Raw genomic sequence first — 12,996 nt, 5'->3', positions numbered from 1 at the left:
GATGCTGGAGAATACTTTCTACAGCGGTCCCCTAAAGAAGACAAGGACAAAGCCGCAGCAGAAGAGGGAGGAACATTTCGCAAGCCTTTCCGCAGGGGGAGAAGAGACGGGATGTCCGAAAGACCTGGAGGTCGACCGAATAAACAATTCGAGGTGCGACTCGTCCAATTGGCAATATAAACAGGGCGCCCAGAAATAACATTACGAAACCCCCACAGGGTGCGCTAAAGGGGGCAACGTGAGAGGGAAACAAAAATGGCGATTCACAGACGACCAGGACCAGAAACAGACTGCCGTCTGGCGCGTTTTTTTCTACTTCTTAAGCGCCAAAAACTACAGGGACATAGAATGAGACAGGGACACGCGCTAGCCCGAACGCAAGCCCTTCTTCAAACGTTTTTTTCACAGGATTGTCACGCAAACAAGCTCGCGAAAATCCTCCGGAGCTCAGCCGCCAGTAACGAAGCGTCGTGAAAAATGCACGAAGAAAGGAAAATAAAAGAAACGCAGTGAGGATGTGGAGGAAAAGCTGGGGAGTCTGTTCTTTTAGACACTCCGTAGCCTAACTAGAAAAGAAAACACGTGCAAGGGACGGTAGAAAAGCTGCTGAGAAATGGCTATTTTGGGTAACAAAAAGGGGGCTCGCTGTTGAATAACGGTCGGGTGCGTGCACACTGAGGCACACCTCTAAAAGGGTCCCTTTAAAACCAGCGGTGACTTTCAGGTATATGTACCGCGGAAGGTTTCCAATTTGTAATGCGATTGTGAAGCACCCCCGAGACGTCTTCCTCGAGTTCCGCTTCCCCTTTTCGTGTGGGAACGTGCGGAACAACTCGACCGTGCCTGCCCGAGGCAGCGGGAGCCAGAGTGTTTCGACGGCACAAGATCGGATTTAACGCCATTAGGCATGGAACGAACTTAAAGGGTGACTATACGTGCAAGGAAAGGAACGTACAGTTCAGCGCAGGTATAGAGACCTCGACATGTCATGACCTAAATGTGGAGTCCTTCGACCAAAACATCGTCTTCCTATCCCCCTTGCAGGTGAATCCTTGGTCAGTAACGGCGCCCCAAACGTAGTGGTTTCCTTTTGGGTATTCGTACACGTGGTTGCTTGAAATTGTTAGCCAGAGCGTTCCCGAGTCCTTTTCTTTCAATCTCTACTCTGTTTTTATTTAAGGCTGCTTACTGCTCTACGCAAATACAATACTGCCTCCTTTTTAACTTTGATATGTAAACCTGTGGACGACAGAAGTTTCGAGGATGGGATTTCGATTATGTTAAAATAGGCTGCTACGCGCCAATTAGCAGTCTCCTTTCAAGAAGTAGGAGGGGAGCCTGACAAACCTCCCAAGTCATCCACGACTGAAGGCATGATTAAGCGGCATCCCAGCATCCTTTTCCCATAGGTTGTATTCACTGGCATGGTACGCATGCGGGCGACCATGCGTTTGCCCAAGTGCCTGTGTTAATAAGGCGACGCCGCAATGGTTATGTCGGGCTCCACTAGATGGCAGTACATGTCCGTGCTGGCGCCCGAAAAAGCGCATCACAGACTAGAGCGAGCTGTACGATGTTCCGAACTATGCCCCACCGAACGCGAAGTAATACCTCGACGCCAAGTACTGTTACGTGCAGCAGCATACGATCTACTTATCGCCAGACACGGTTGAAATCGTCGCACGAGGTTGAACGGTAAAAACTTCAGAGCTTACGTGTGAGCGCAACTGCGTGGCAGCGTCGTGATGGATCGAGTTGCGCGCGTATGCAAGCGAAAGCCAATTGCCACTCATAGTCTGTCATCGGTTCAAGGACAACAGAAATATTGTTGCCGAAAATTTTGCGGCTTTCAACTTCAGAAAAATGACCAAAACATCGTTTTTTTGAAGGCCACATATTCGGCTTCTATGTTTCCTATTCTGTGCTCCTGCGAAGTTTTTCCGCTGAAAAGCATCGCAAAGTGGCATAAAAAAATAGTTTTGCCAGTCGCGGTGACAAAAGGGCGAAAAAACGGCAATTTTCGGGGAGCTGTATCTCCGCAACGGTGCCACCGGGCGCGGCCATTTTGATATCGTTAGATCGGCCGAGCGTTCGTCTTTCCGGTTCCGCTCGTCTCTTTTATCTTCGTTCATTCACAAACGCATGAACGGCAGAAAAGAAACGACGCACAAACGAAGCTAGAAATAGATGCTGAAGCGCTATTCGTCCTCCGGTCGGGGCGCGCTAAGACGACCCTCCTGATTGGGTGTCGCGGCGCAATGCAAGATGGCGGCCGCCTGAGCTGCGTTGCGTGGGAGCCTGGGCGGTTTGAGTTCATTTTCGCTGCTTCGCTAGCTTCGCTCGGCCAAGTTTCTGTTCAGTCTGTGGTATTCAACGCGGATGTTATCGCGATGGGAAGGCCTGAGATCATGAGCCAGATTACGGAAAGTTGTGTGGCTGGAAAGGCGGAGGTCATCGAACGCTTGGTGGTGCGCGTGACTCTGCCGTCGCCAGACTCCGGAGGGTGACTCGGTGTGGGCGCTTGCGATAGCGGTTCGTGAAGTGAACTTTTAGTCGGATTTGCGATGTTTACACGCTTAGTTCTTGCTGTGTTTTGATCGTGGGCTCCCTTCGCTAGCCTTGGGAAAGAAACGGTCGACGCGTCAAACGATGCGGCGCGCATGGCATAGCCGGCGCGCATTGGAGCATCACATGTCTGCGAAACCAGTTACTATTGAGTGCCAGTAGTTGTAATAATGCCTGCGACTTCAGATTTAATCTTAAAAGCGACCTGACAAGCCATATCAGGGATAATCGAAGTACGATATGTCGTGCTAAGCGTGCGCTGCGATGCGCGCGAGCCATAGCGCCTTTCTTGCACAACGTTTCCCGTGTACTTCTAATAATAATGTAAACAGGTTTGAGTTAGGAATATAGGAATAAAAGTATGTTCCCTGCGTTAAAATTTTACCTTACTGTCGCAGCATTTAACAGTGATTTTTTAAGGGAAATTATTGATACCAATGCATACAATCTATGGCTTAGGGCATACTGACTGTGCTGCGAGAAATATTGGAGGCCTTGAACTTCAAAAGTAGTGAAAAAAAAAAAAAAACCTTCCATGAAAGTTGGAGTTATGCACAATATTATACCAAGCTTCAAAGTATAGCTCATTTGCATCTTTGTGGTATGCAAAGTTTTGGCAATGAACACCTGCACGTATGAGTACTAAGTTGCTGCGCCAGGCAAAGTAATAAAACATAAAAGAAGCCAGAAATTTTCAATCATAAGTAAAAAAATGCTTTACTTGTTGCCATGGGGACAACACTGCAAAGGGAAGTTGTCTAGTGCATTACAGCCAGCCAGCTAACCTACTTTGCATTGAAAGCCATCTCCACCTCCATTTGGTCTGCTAACTGGGCTATGTACTCTTCACAGAGGAGCTGAAAATGATGTTTTGCGAAAGGAAGTGTCTAGCGTTCCGTCTGGACGGAACGCTAAAAACTGCTAAAGTTCCGTCCAGACTGAACGCCAAATCAAAACCAGCCGATTAGCCGCCATTTATCGTCCTGGGATTTGGTAGCAAAGGCATGCCTGCGCAATAGTCTTATATAGTCACAGCTAAATCTACCCTTCTTGGTCCGGTGTAATGTTCATACTTGTCAACATTGTTGAAGAAGAACAAGACTTTACGGAAATATTAGACAACAAATCAATACAGAAGTGATATTTTCAGTGTTCCTTTATAAAAATTCAAACTTGCTTGACTTTTGCGAAATTAAATACTTCATCAACTTCAGAAAAAGAATTCACTCCGCCGTCGCCTGCTGTCGCCCGCGCCACTATAGCTTCTGGCGCCATTTTAAGAAATCAACCGGCAACAGCTACGAAAGGTTCCACTAGATAGTTTCCACGTTCTGCTTGCAACGCACGTGGAGTAGGGAAACGCGGTTCTATAAACGTTGAAGTAGGGCGCCTCGATTAACGCGCGTCTTCGCCGTACGGCAGCGTTCGCATCGAGACACCCGGTTTGGAGCAGTAGAACGCGCAAAATTTAAAATGATTTAAGCAAACATTTGGCGTCTTTACCTTGGGAGGAGCGCGACGTAAAGCGAAGGGAGGCATTTACTTCGCAAAAGCCGATAAAGACTATCGTCTTTTGACGTCATTTGCAACGAAAGGAGCAGATACGCGGCCAATTTTTTTTTGCTGTCGTGTTTAGCGTTTTGTAATAGATATACTTCACGCCCGCTTTGCAATTCACGTGATGAGAGCAGTCGGGCTTGGTTATTTACTCAAGCGGCCGAACCGCTCCCGCTCACTGGAGCCAAGGCCGACGTCATCACCAGTTACGCCCGATCTCCTGTAATTATTACCAGTGATTAATAATTAACAGTGACTCTGGCTAGTCAGTGAGCGGAAGCGGTTTGGCCGGTTGGGTAAAAATAAAGACCGACTGCTCTCGCTTAATTATTGTGAAGCGGGCGTCGGGTGGCGGCTTTGAGACCCGTCCGGATCTGTATCATCTGTACTTATTAATAATGATTAATAATTATCAGTGATTCTGGCTAGTCAGTGAGCGGTAGCGGTTTGGCCGGTTAGGTAAAAATCTAGAAAAACTGCTGTCAGCGCGAGTTGTGTTTCCTCTGGACGGAACTTTAGTGACAGTTGCCGTTCCGTCTGGACGGAACGCTAGACACAGCCTTTGCGAAAAGAGAAAGGCTGTAAAAGGCACTCCAATTTCAAGGCAAGGCCTTCTAGAAGCCCCATGTTCAAAAGGACATGAAAGGCTACAACCGTGACGACTTTTGATAAGTGAAACCTGTGTTGCAACTTCGGAAGCCGTTTTCTCAAAACAGTTTTTTTTTTTTGCCACCTGTGTCGCTTGTTCCAGGGATTTCTTCGCGACCGCTGGGTCTATCTTGATTCCGTTTCTTGCATTACATTCCTTGATGAATAATTCAGGTCGTGACACTTTTGGTTTTCCAGATTTATTTTTTGCGATTTTTTTATTCAAATAGTCGTTCACAGTCGACATGCCTGTTGCACATTAACCTCTAAAAAAATGAAAACTAAAAAACATTGTGTCGTAAAAAAAAATTCTAAAACTGTCACGACCTCGTTCATTCATTTGGGAATGCAAAGCACTCCGAACAAGTTTTCTGTCATGTTTGTAAGTCGCTCAAGCTCGGTACAAGCGGAACAGAAAGAAAATTTAATAAATAAAAACGTTATCAAAATATTACCTTGAAATTTTTATGGTGTTATTACAGAGGCATTTCTAGTTGCTATGCCAATTTTCATCAAAAGCCACAAAGAAATAAAAAAGTTGATTTTGAAAGCCAGGTCCCCCCTTAAAGTGATTTGTCCAAAGCTCCCTTGTGATTAGCCAGCGCTTGTGCCGGCTTGGCAGTGCGAGCTCGGGAGACAGCCGCCCATGCACTAGCTGCGACTCTACCATAGTATTTAATCGGCGTACTCGTGCAAGATTAGATTTCTTCAAAACCATTCTTTGCTTTTTGTTCTCAACCACGCATTAGACCGAACTTGTGACGACAACAGTGGTAGCAGAATACTGCAGCGTCGGCCTCTTGCGCATCTCGTCGCTTCGCTCGCAGCCGCGGTTTAGTTCTCCGCGGATGCAAAGTGCTCGAAGGCAAGTAGAGGGCCACCACGTAATGGGAGCGCGAATAATATATCTGTTGACGCCACCGCCGGGAACCTGGTTCAAACGCTGCGCACAATACACGCTGGTGCTTTTTTTTTTCCGGCGAGATGCGGGTGCAAAGCACATGCTCAGGCACACGAGGCACGGTCATGGTGGTTTTCAGTGTTGCCAAGCGAATAAATCGCCCACGAAACTTTTCAGTGAATACCATCTCTAAATTCTCCCCCACACAGGCTACGGCCCTCTTTCTAGAATCAATCAATCAATCAATCAATCAATCAATCAATCAATCAATCAATCAATCAATCAATCAATCAATCAATCAATCAATCAATCAATCAATCAATCAATCAATCAATCAATCAATCAATCAATCAATCAATCAATCAATCAATCAATCAATCAATCAATCAATCAATCAATCAATCAATCAATCAATCAATCAATCAATCAATCAATCAATCAATCAATCAATCAATCAATCAATCAATCAATCAATCAATCAATCAATCAATCAATCAATCAATCAATCAATCAATCAATCAATCAATCAATCAATCAATCAATCAATCAATCAATCAATCAATCAATCAATCAATCAATCAATCAATCAATCAATCAATCAATCAATCAATCAATCAATCAATCAATCAATCAATCAATCAATCAATCAATCAATCAATCAATCAATCAATCAATCAATCAATCAATCAATCAATCAATCAATCAATCAATCAATCAATCAATCAATCAATCAATCAATCAATCAATCAATCAATCAATCAATCAATCAATCAATCAATCAATCAATCAATCAATCAATCAATCAATCAATCAATCAATCAATCAATCAATCAATCAATCAATCAATCAATCAATCAATCAATCAATCAATCAATCAATCAATCAATCAATCAATCAATCAATCAATCAATCAATCAATCAATCAATCAATCAATCAATCAATCAATCAATCAATCAATCAATCAATCAATCAATCAATCAATCAATCAATCAATCAATCAATCAATCAATCAATCAATCAATCAATCAATCAATCAATCAATCAATCAATCAATCAATCAATCAATCAATCAATCAATCAATCAATCAATCAATCAATCAATCAATCAATCAATCAATCAATCAATCAATCAATCAATCAATCAATCAATCAATCAATCAATCATGGAATCAATCAATCAATCAGTCAATGTTTTCCTCTGGCTGGGGACTCAGCTCCTGCTGCGCGTATAGTGATTATATTTTGCTTACGAATAGAAATCAAGCACTTCGTTATCTGACAGCAGGGAAATTAAGTCTGGAAATCAAAATAACGGGCTGGAAACATTCCTCCCCTGGTGTATGTGCGCCTAGTGTTTTCGTTTATTCTCCGCTGTGCAGAAGTTGGATATAATTGATTATTTTGAGCTCTAGCTGTTGTTGTTCGAGCACTTTCAACTGTGGACGGGATCCCTTTGAAGAGCAGGTCTCAGATGAACGAGCACGGCCGTGGCGGGAACACGGGTAACGCCGTGCTTCCAATCGGCGGACGGTGTCGCTGACAGGCGTCTCTTGAAGGGCTCAGCGGGGGGCACTAGACCCGCACGACCGCTGTCCGGAGCACTGAAGGGGAAAACCAATCTCCGGAACGGCGATTCCCGATAAGAATAGCTGGGTAAACAGGCTGATCGGACATGCTTCCAAAAGAAAATGTTGTGGGGCGCTGTACAGCAAAGACGTTGGGAATTCTCAAAAGCACACCCACGTACAGACAGACAGGAAACTGTTTAGATAGTAAAGATGAAATGCCTGCTGGTCCTCAAAATTCTTTGTATCTTCCGAAAACAAATATTTTTTTCTTCGCATAGATGGTGACAAACAAAGCTAAAGAAATATACTAGAAAATTGCCACGCTCTGAAGTGGCAAATGACGGCCAAACAAATTCTTGCTGCCGACAAAAGAAGTCAGCCACCACAACGCCAGTCATGTTGTGATAGGTTGTGCGTGTCAGTGTCGGGGTGGGCCGCAGTTAAAAGCGGCAGCTCGAACCTCCAACCCTCGTTATAACCAAACCAAACTTGGAGTTCGATTTTATTCTTAACTGCATACTTTGGATTTAGTTTTTTTTTTCTGGCCATGCATCCCCTCTTTTAGGAGAGAGAAAGCAACGCAGCTTTTCGAAAGTTTTAAGTTTTTATAACGTGTTTAATTCTCTTCAGTATACGTATAGCTAGGCTAGGGTACATTCGATACAAAGGAACAGCCAAAACAAACAGCAGGAAAGAGCAAGAGAGTTGAAAGGATTTGTAATAAAACAAGGGCGTATGCGTGTACGTTGGTTAACAGGACACTTGAGAGAGCAAGAAACACGATTTATTGACTTCATCAGGTTAAATTTTGCTATGGCTAAATCCATCATGTTTGGATTAACATCGTTCTTTTTTATTCGTCAAGCCAAACTTACTTTTCTCGAAGAAAATTTGTCAAGAACTGCTCTCTCCTATCTCTCAGTTATCCGTGTTTCGATGGTAGTGATTTTGAAGCCACAATCAGAAGTCCTCAGAGCGGTACTGATCAGATTGCGAGCATATTTCGGGATATCCGATATGAATGGGGCTCAGCAAACACCAAGTCTGTGCCGCACGAAACAAGCTAACACTACATTTTTCACGTCTGATGCAGGAACGAGCCAAAATGACAAATCCAGGTTATCTTACAACTGCAGTTCAGAAGGGGGCCACTGTTTTGTCTTCCCCCATGGAGTTTTCTCTTCTTCTAAGGTTCCAGAAACGCCCGTTAAATACTCCAATAAACTTCCCGTATAGCTTCGTCTCGGGCTTGGCCTAAGGTAACCTCGGTGCCTAGCCAGTTTGCAGCAGTGCAACTAAACAGTGCCATCAGCAACACTTGTTAGGGCAGCGCCACTTAGGGCGTTAAGGGGGGACACTCGTCTTAAAACATTTTTGTTATAAAGACGATAGTCTTTCTTGGGCTACTTAAACCCAAAAATTTTGGTCTGCCTGTATGTCTGTCCGTCTGTCTGTCTGTGATTCGATTCAGCCACCCGGCAAAAGCAAAACAATGCCTGCGCAATAGTCTTGTATAGTCACAGCTAAATCTACCCGTCTATGTCCGGCGTAATGTTCATACTTGTCAACATTGTTGAAGAAGAACAAGACATTACGCAAATATGAGACAACAAATCAATACAGAAGTGGTATTTGCAGTGTTCCTTTACAAAAAAAAAATCAAACATGCTTGACTTTTGCGAAATTAAATACTTCATCAACTGCAGAAAAACAATTCACCCCGCCGTCGCCTGGTGTCGCCCGCGCCACTATAGCTTCTGGCGCCATTTTAAGAAATCAACCGGCAACAGTTACGCAAGGTTCCACTAGATAGGTTCCACGTTCTGCTTGCAACGCACGTGGAGTAGGGAAACGCGGTTCTATAAACGTTGAAGTAGGGCACCTCGATTAACGCGCGTCTTCGCCGTACGGCAGCGTTCGCATCGAGACACCCGGTTTGGAGCAGTGGAACGCGGGAAATTTAAAATGATTAAAGCAAACCTTTGGCGTCTTTACCTTGGGAGGAGTGCGACGCAAGAGCAACAACATGAGAGGTGAGCGGGAAAGCGAAGGGAGGCATTTACTTCACAAAAGCCGATAAAGACTATCGTCTTTTGACGGCATTTGCAACGAAAGGAGCAGATACGCGGCCAATTTTTTTTTAGCCTATGTGCTTGAGATTTACACATTCAGTTTATTTTAACATGCTGAGCACCAATATTCAGTCAGTTGTCGTCTGTACGGTGTAAGTTCAGAGCTGTGCACCATATTATGCTATTGCGTTTCGGGCAATTTTGTGATTATCTGCCTATAAAATACTCAAACAGTTTTTGCCCATTTGGGCTCTAGAGGGACCACGGAGTGCAATACCACAGCAGTAATTTTAGCAGTTTCTGCAATTGTTTTAAAATTAGTACATGTACTATTACCTATGTATTTGTAAAACAAACTGCATAAAAATTGTGCTAGTAAAAGAAAATTCTATATTTTTGTAGTTTGATTCACTGTTCAGTTCATAAACGTTCGAGTGCAGCAATAATTATATGCAAGTCTGAGCAGTAAGTACCAAGATATTGTACCCGACAGTTGACCTCGAAGAAAAAAAAATTGGTTCTGAGGAAACGAGGCCCGAAGTTTACAAACACAGAAAAAAATGGCCATGTAGGGGACTTCAAAGGGTGACAGCATTGTACAGATTTGTACTAATGGTACAGCTATAACATTTTGTGGGCACATTCTTTGGGACCTGTAGACGGCAAATAAGATTACCGCAAAAAAGTTGAATTTCTGGAGAGTTTTCGTCCCTCAAGACCAGTGCCCCCCTTGCGTTTGTTCCACTCAAGGTAAGCTTCCTACCACTGGAGGCATGTGGTCATTCAGCAAGCTTTCCTTTGGACCCTTTTCTCCGCTCCCGCCAATGCCTCTTCGCCCTTTGTTGTGCAGGACAACCAGATGTACCTGCACCTGCTGAAGCTGACGCGTCTGCTCCGGCTGGCACGGCTGCTGCAGAAGATGGACCGCTACTCGCAGTACAGTGTGGTGGTCCTCACGCTGCTTATGCTCATGTTCACGCTCGTGTCGCACTGGCTCGCCTGCATATGGTTCGTCATCGCCGTCCAAGAGATGGAGGCCTACCCCAACAACAACATCAGTGAGTGCGGCAATAGGAGATCCTCATTGCATTGCTATCTGTCTCGTCAGTGATGCGCTTGTATACAGGCGCAGAGTGCCGCGTGGTCCGCTATCGCGGAAATAGGCGATTTCACATGGGCAATTTGCGCCCTTGCGAGTTTGCATCGCTGTCACTTCATTTTAGGGCGCAGGTCCTAAGCGCCCGCTCGTGTGATTTCGCTTCGACCCTCGTCGTCGGCTTCGTTGTAACCGAGAAAACGGCAGAGAATGGCGAAAGTGCGAGGCTGAGGGCGGTATGCCGAGGGAGCCCTCCGAGACGCGCTCCGCAGCGGCGACGCGCTACGAGATAACAGCGTTTTAGCATAGCGGGTACAGTCCGCTAGCGCTACGGCGGCTGGTGGCGGGCCCCGACTGGGCAGGTGCACATTCGTTCCGGTTGGGTGGACTAGTTCCGCGGGCCGGCCTTCGCCATGCCTGCGCATTCGCTCCGCTGAGGGGCAACCTCCTCGCCCTCCCCGAGCGCGCCTGCGCAGTCGGGTCCCGCTAACCATGAGCCTCCGGTAGCCGCTATGATGTAACTCTCTACCGTCAAAGTAGCGCGCGCCGTCGTGCGCTCGCTACTCTGAATTTAGAGGTACGCGCCGCCGAAACAGCAGCTATGCGCCGTAGCCGAAAAGACTCTGCACTTCACACTGCGCTCAAATATCTGCGCCTGTGCCTGCGCCAATTCTGATTTCTTTAGAACATCAGTGTTACAGAAATTTTACGATTTCAGACCGTAAAGTTTGCCCGAAGTTCCGTCTAAGAAAACCGGGTTTGTCTAAAGTGGCTATATTAGTCCAAGCTATGTTAGTCTACAACTACTTATATCACAAATAAAATCTTATTATAGTATTTATTTTATAGATGGTCCCAAATCGAATGTAATCGCAAAAATTCTGGTGATCTGAGCAGATTTCAGCGCATCATTGGTTAGTACTTTAGTGTAGTCTCTTAGTCGAGAGTACAACGGAATACCGTCTGGTCAGGTAAGGGCATTTGTATAAAAAGGCAGGACACTGACCAGTGTTAAAACAAAATTGACGTTTTGGGATCCGTTAGGATTCCGAAAGGTTAATATTGTTTTAACTTTTTTCAGTGTCCCATCTTTTCATACAAGAGTAGTCAATTGAATAACTAAGGTTGCTATCGAGTGGAGGTTCGAAGGAATCAACGCCGTGCAATGCGCTTTATTCTTCTTTGAATTCACACAGACTTTTTCTCTCTATTCAGACAGCAGTTAGAATTCAGCTGGCGGAAGAAAATGGTTGGGTTCTGCGTCATTGAAATGTGGGCGTTTCCCGCAGGTTGGCTGAGCCAGCTGTCCATGAAGCTCCAGTACGATGTACTGCGGCCTCTTGACATGGCTGCCACGTACATCACTGCCCTCTACTTCACCACCAGTTCCCTCACCAGCGTGGGCTTCGGAAACGTGGCGGCCAACACGAACGCCGAAAAGGTGTTCTCCATTCTCACCATGCTCATTGGAGGTAAGCATGATACTCGGCACTGGACGCTATGGGGGTAATACATCCTTCGAGTTGTAGATAGCAGAGAGTATGGCTTGTCTGACAAGGTTTCATCTAGACTTGTGCTTTGTTTTCAGCGAGACTTGTGCTTTGTTATGTGACGCGCATACTGCGTGTTATATTGAAACAGAATTTAAGCAACTGTTTTTGTATTGTGATGAGCGAGGAAGCTGCAGTATGCTTTCTAACCCTTCGCTTACCAATGTGTTAGTGCGATTAAAGTTGTAAAATACATGCACAAATTTCAATGTCGCAATTGTCCCATCCTAACTGGACGTGTGGCCTGAAGTACTAAAAAATAAGTATGCGGTTGTCCTGTTATTCAGTGATGACATAGGTTGTAATACGCAGGAATGCATGTTGTTACACTCCATTTCCTCAACCGCCTATTTAAAGTGAAAAAGCACTCATAAATGGACGAGTTCTCTCGGGTGTGAAAAGAAGAAAACAAATTCAACTCTCCCCCGCGCCGCCCAGGGCATTAGCGATGAGAGAGAGAGAGAGAGAGAGAGAGAGAGAGAGAGAGAGAGAGAGAGAGAGAGAGAGAGAGAGAGAGAGAGAGAGAGAGAGAGAGAGAGAGAGAGAGAGACGTTTATTCTGCATCAGTCGGGTCAACAACGACGAGAGGTGACCAGCGTTTGAAGTGCTTCGGTGACCTGGGCTGCTCGTTCAGCGAGTCCTTGCTGAACCCAAGAATACGGGAGCAACGGTCTAATGAATGTTCCATCATGGCCGCGACAGGAGCAGTCATGTTGATTTCACCCAACCGGACCAACCGCTTCCGCTCACTGTCTAGCCAGAGTCACTGTTAATTATTGATAGTGACGCTGGCTAGTCAGTGAGCGGGAGCGGTTTGGCCGGTTGGGTAAAAGTCGACACACTGCTCCCATCCCGGTAGAGCAATCCTCGCTGGTGTCGTTTTGCAACTCGAAGTGATCAGTCTGGATTTTACCCAACCGGACAAATCGCTTCCGCTCACGGACTAGCCAGCGTCACTATCAACAATTACCAGCGACTCTGGCTTGTCAGTGAGCAGAAGCGGTTGGTCCGGTTGGGTGAAATCAACTATGACTGCTC

At 45.5% G+C, this 12,996-nt stretch overlaps 1 protein-coding gene across 3 annotated transcripts in view; it reads left to right on the top strand.

Annotated features, from left to right (window-relative positions):
• Elk (Eag-like K[+] channel) overlaps positions 1-12,996 on the top strand; it is a 394,257-nt gene that overhangs the window by 366,880 nt on the left and 14,381 nt on the right. For all 3 annotated transcript variants that reach the window (XM_077700237.1, XM_077700238.1, XM_077700239.1), the window contains 2 exons: positions 10,163-10,370; positions 11,698-11,880. In XM_077700237.1, the coding sequence (XP_077556363.1) occupies positions 10,163-10,370; positions 11,698-11,880 (391 nt within the window). The remainder of the gene's footprint in view (positions 1-10,162; positions 10,371-11,697; positions 11,881-12,996) is intronic.

Source organism: Haemaphysalis longicornis, unplaced genomic scaffold, assembly GCF_048455015.1.
Source record: "Haemaphysalis longicornis isolate Haplotype H1 unplaced genomic scaffold, Haemaphysalis longicornis Haplotype H1 scaffold_2, whole genome shotgun sequence".
Classification (NCBI taxonomy): Eukaryota; Metazoa; Arthropoda; class Arachnida; order Ixodida; family Ixodidae; genus Haemaphysalis; species Haemaphysalis longicornis.
Note: the sequence above shows the minus strand (reverse complement) of the source record. Positions and strands in the feature narration are given on the sequence as shown.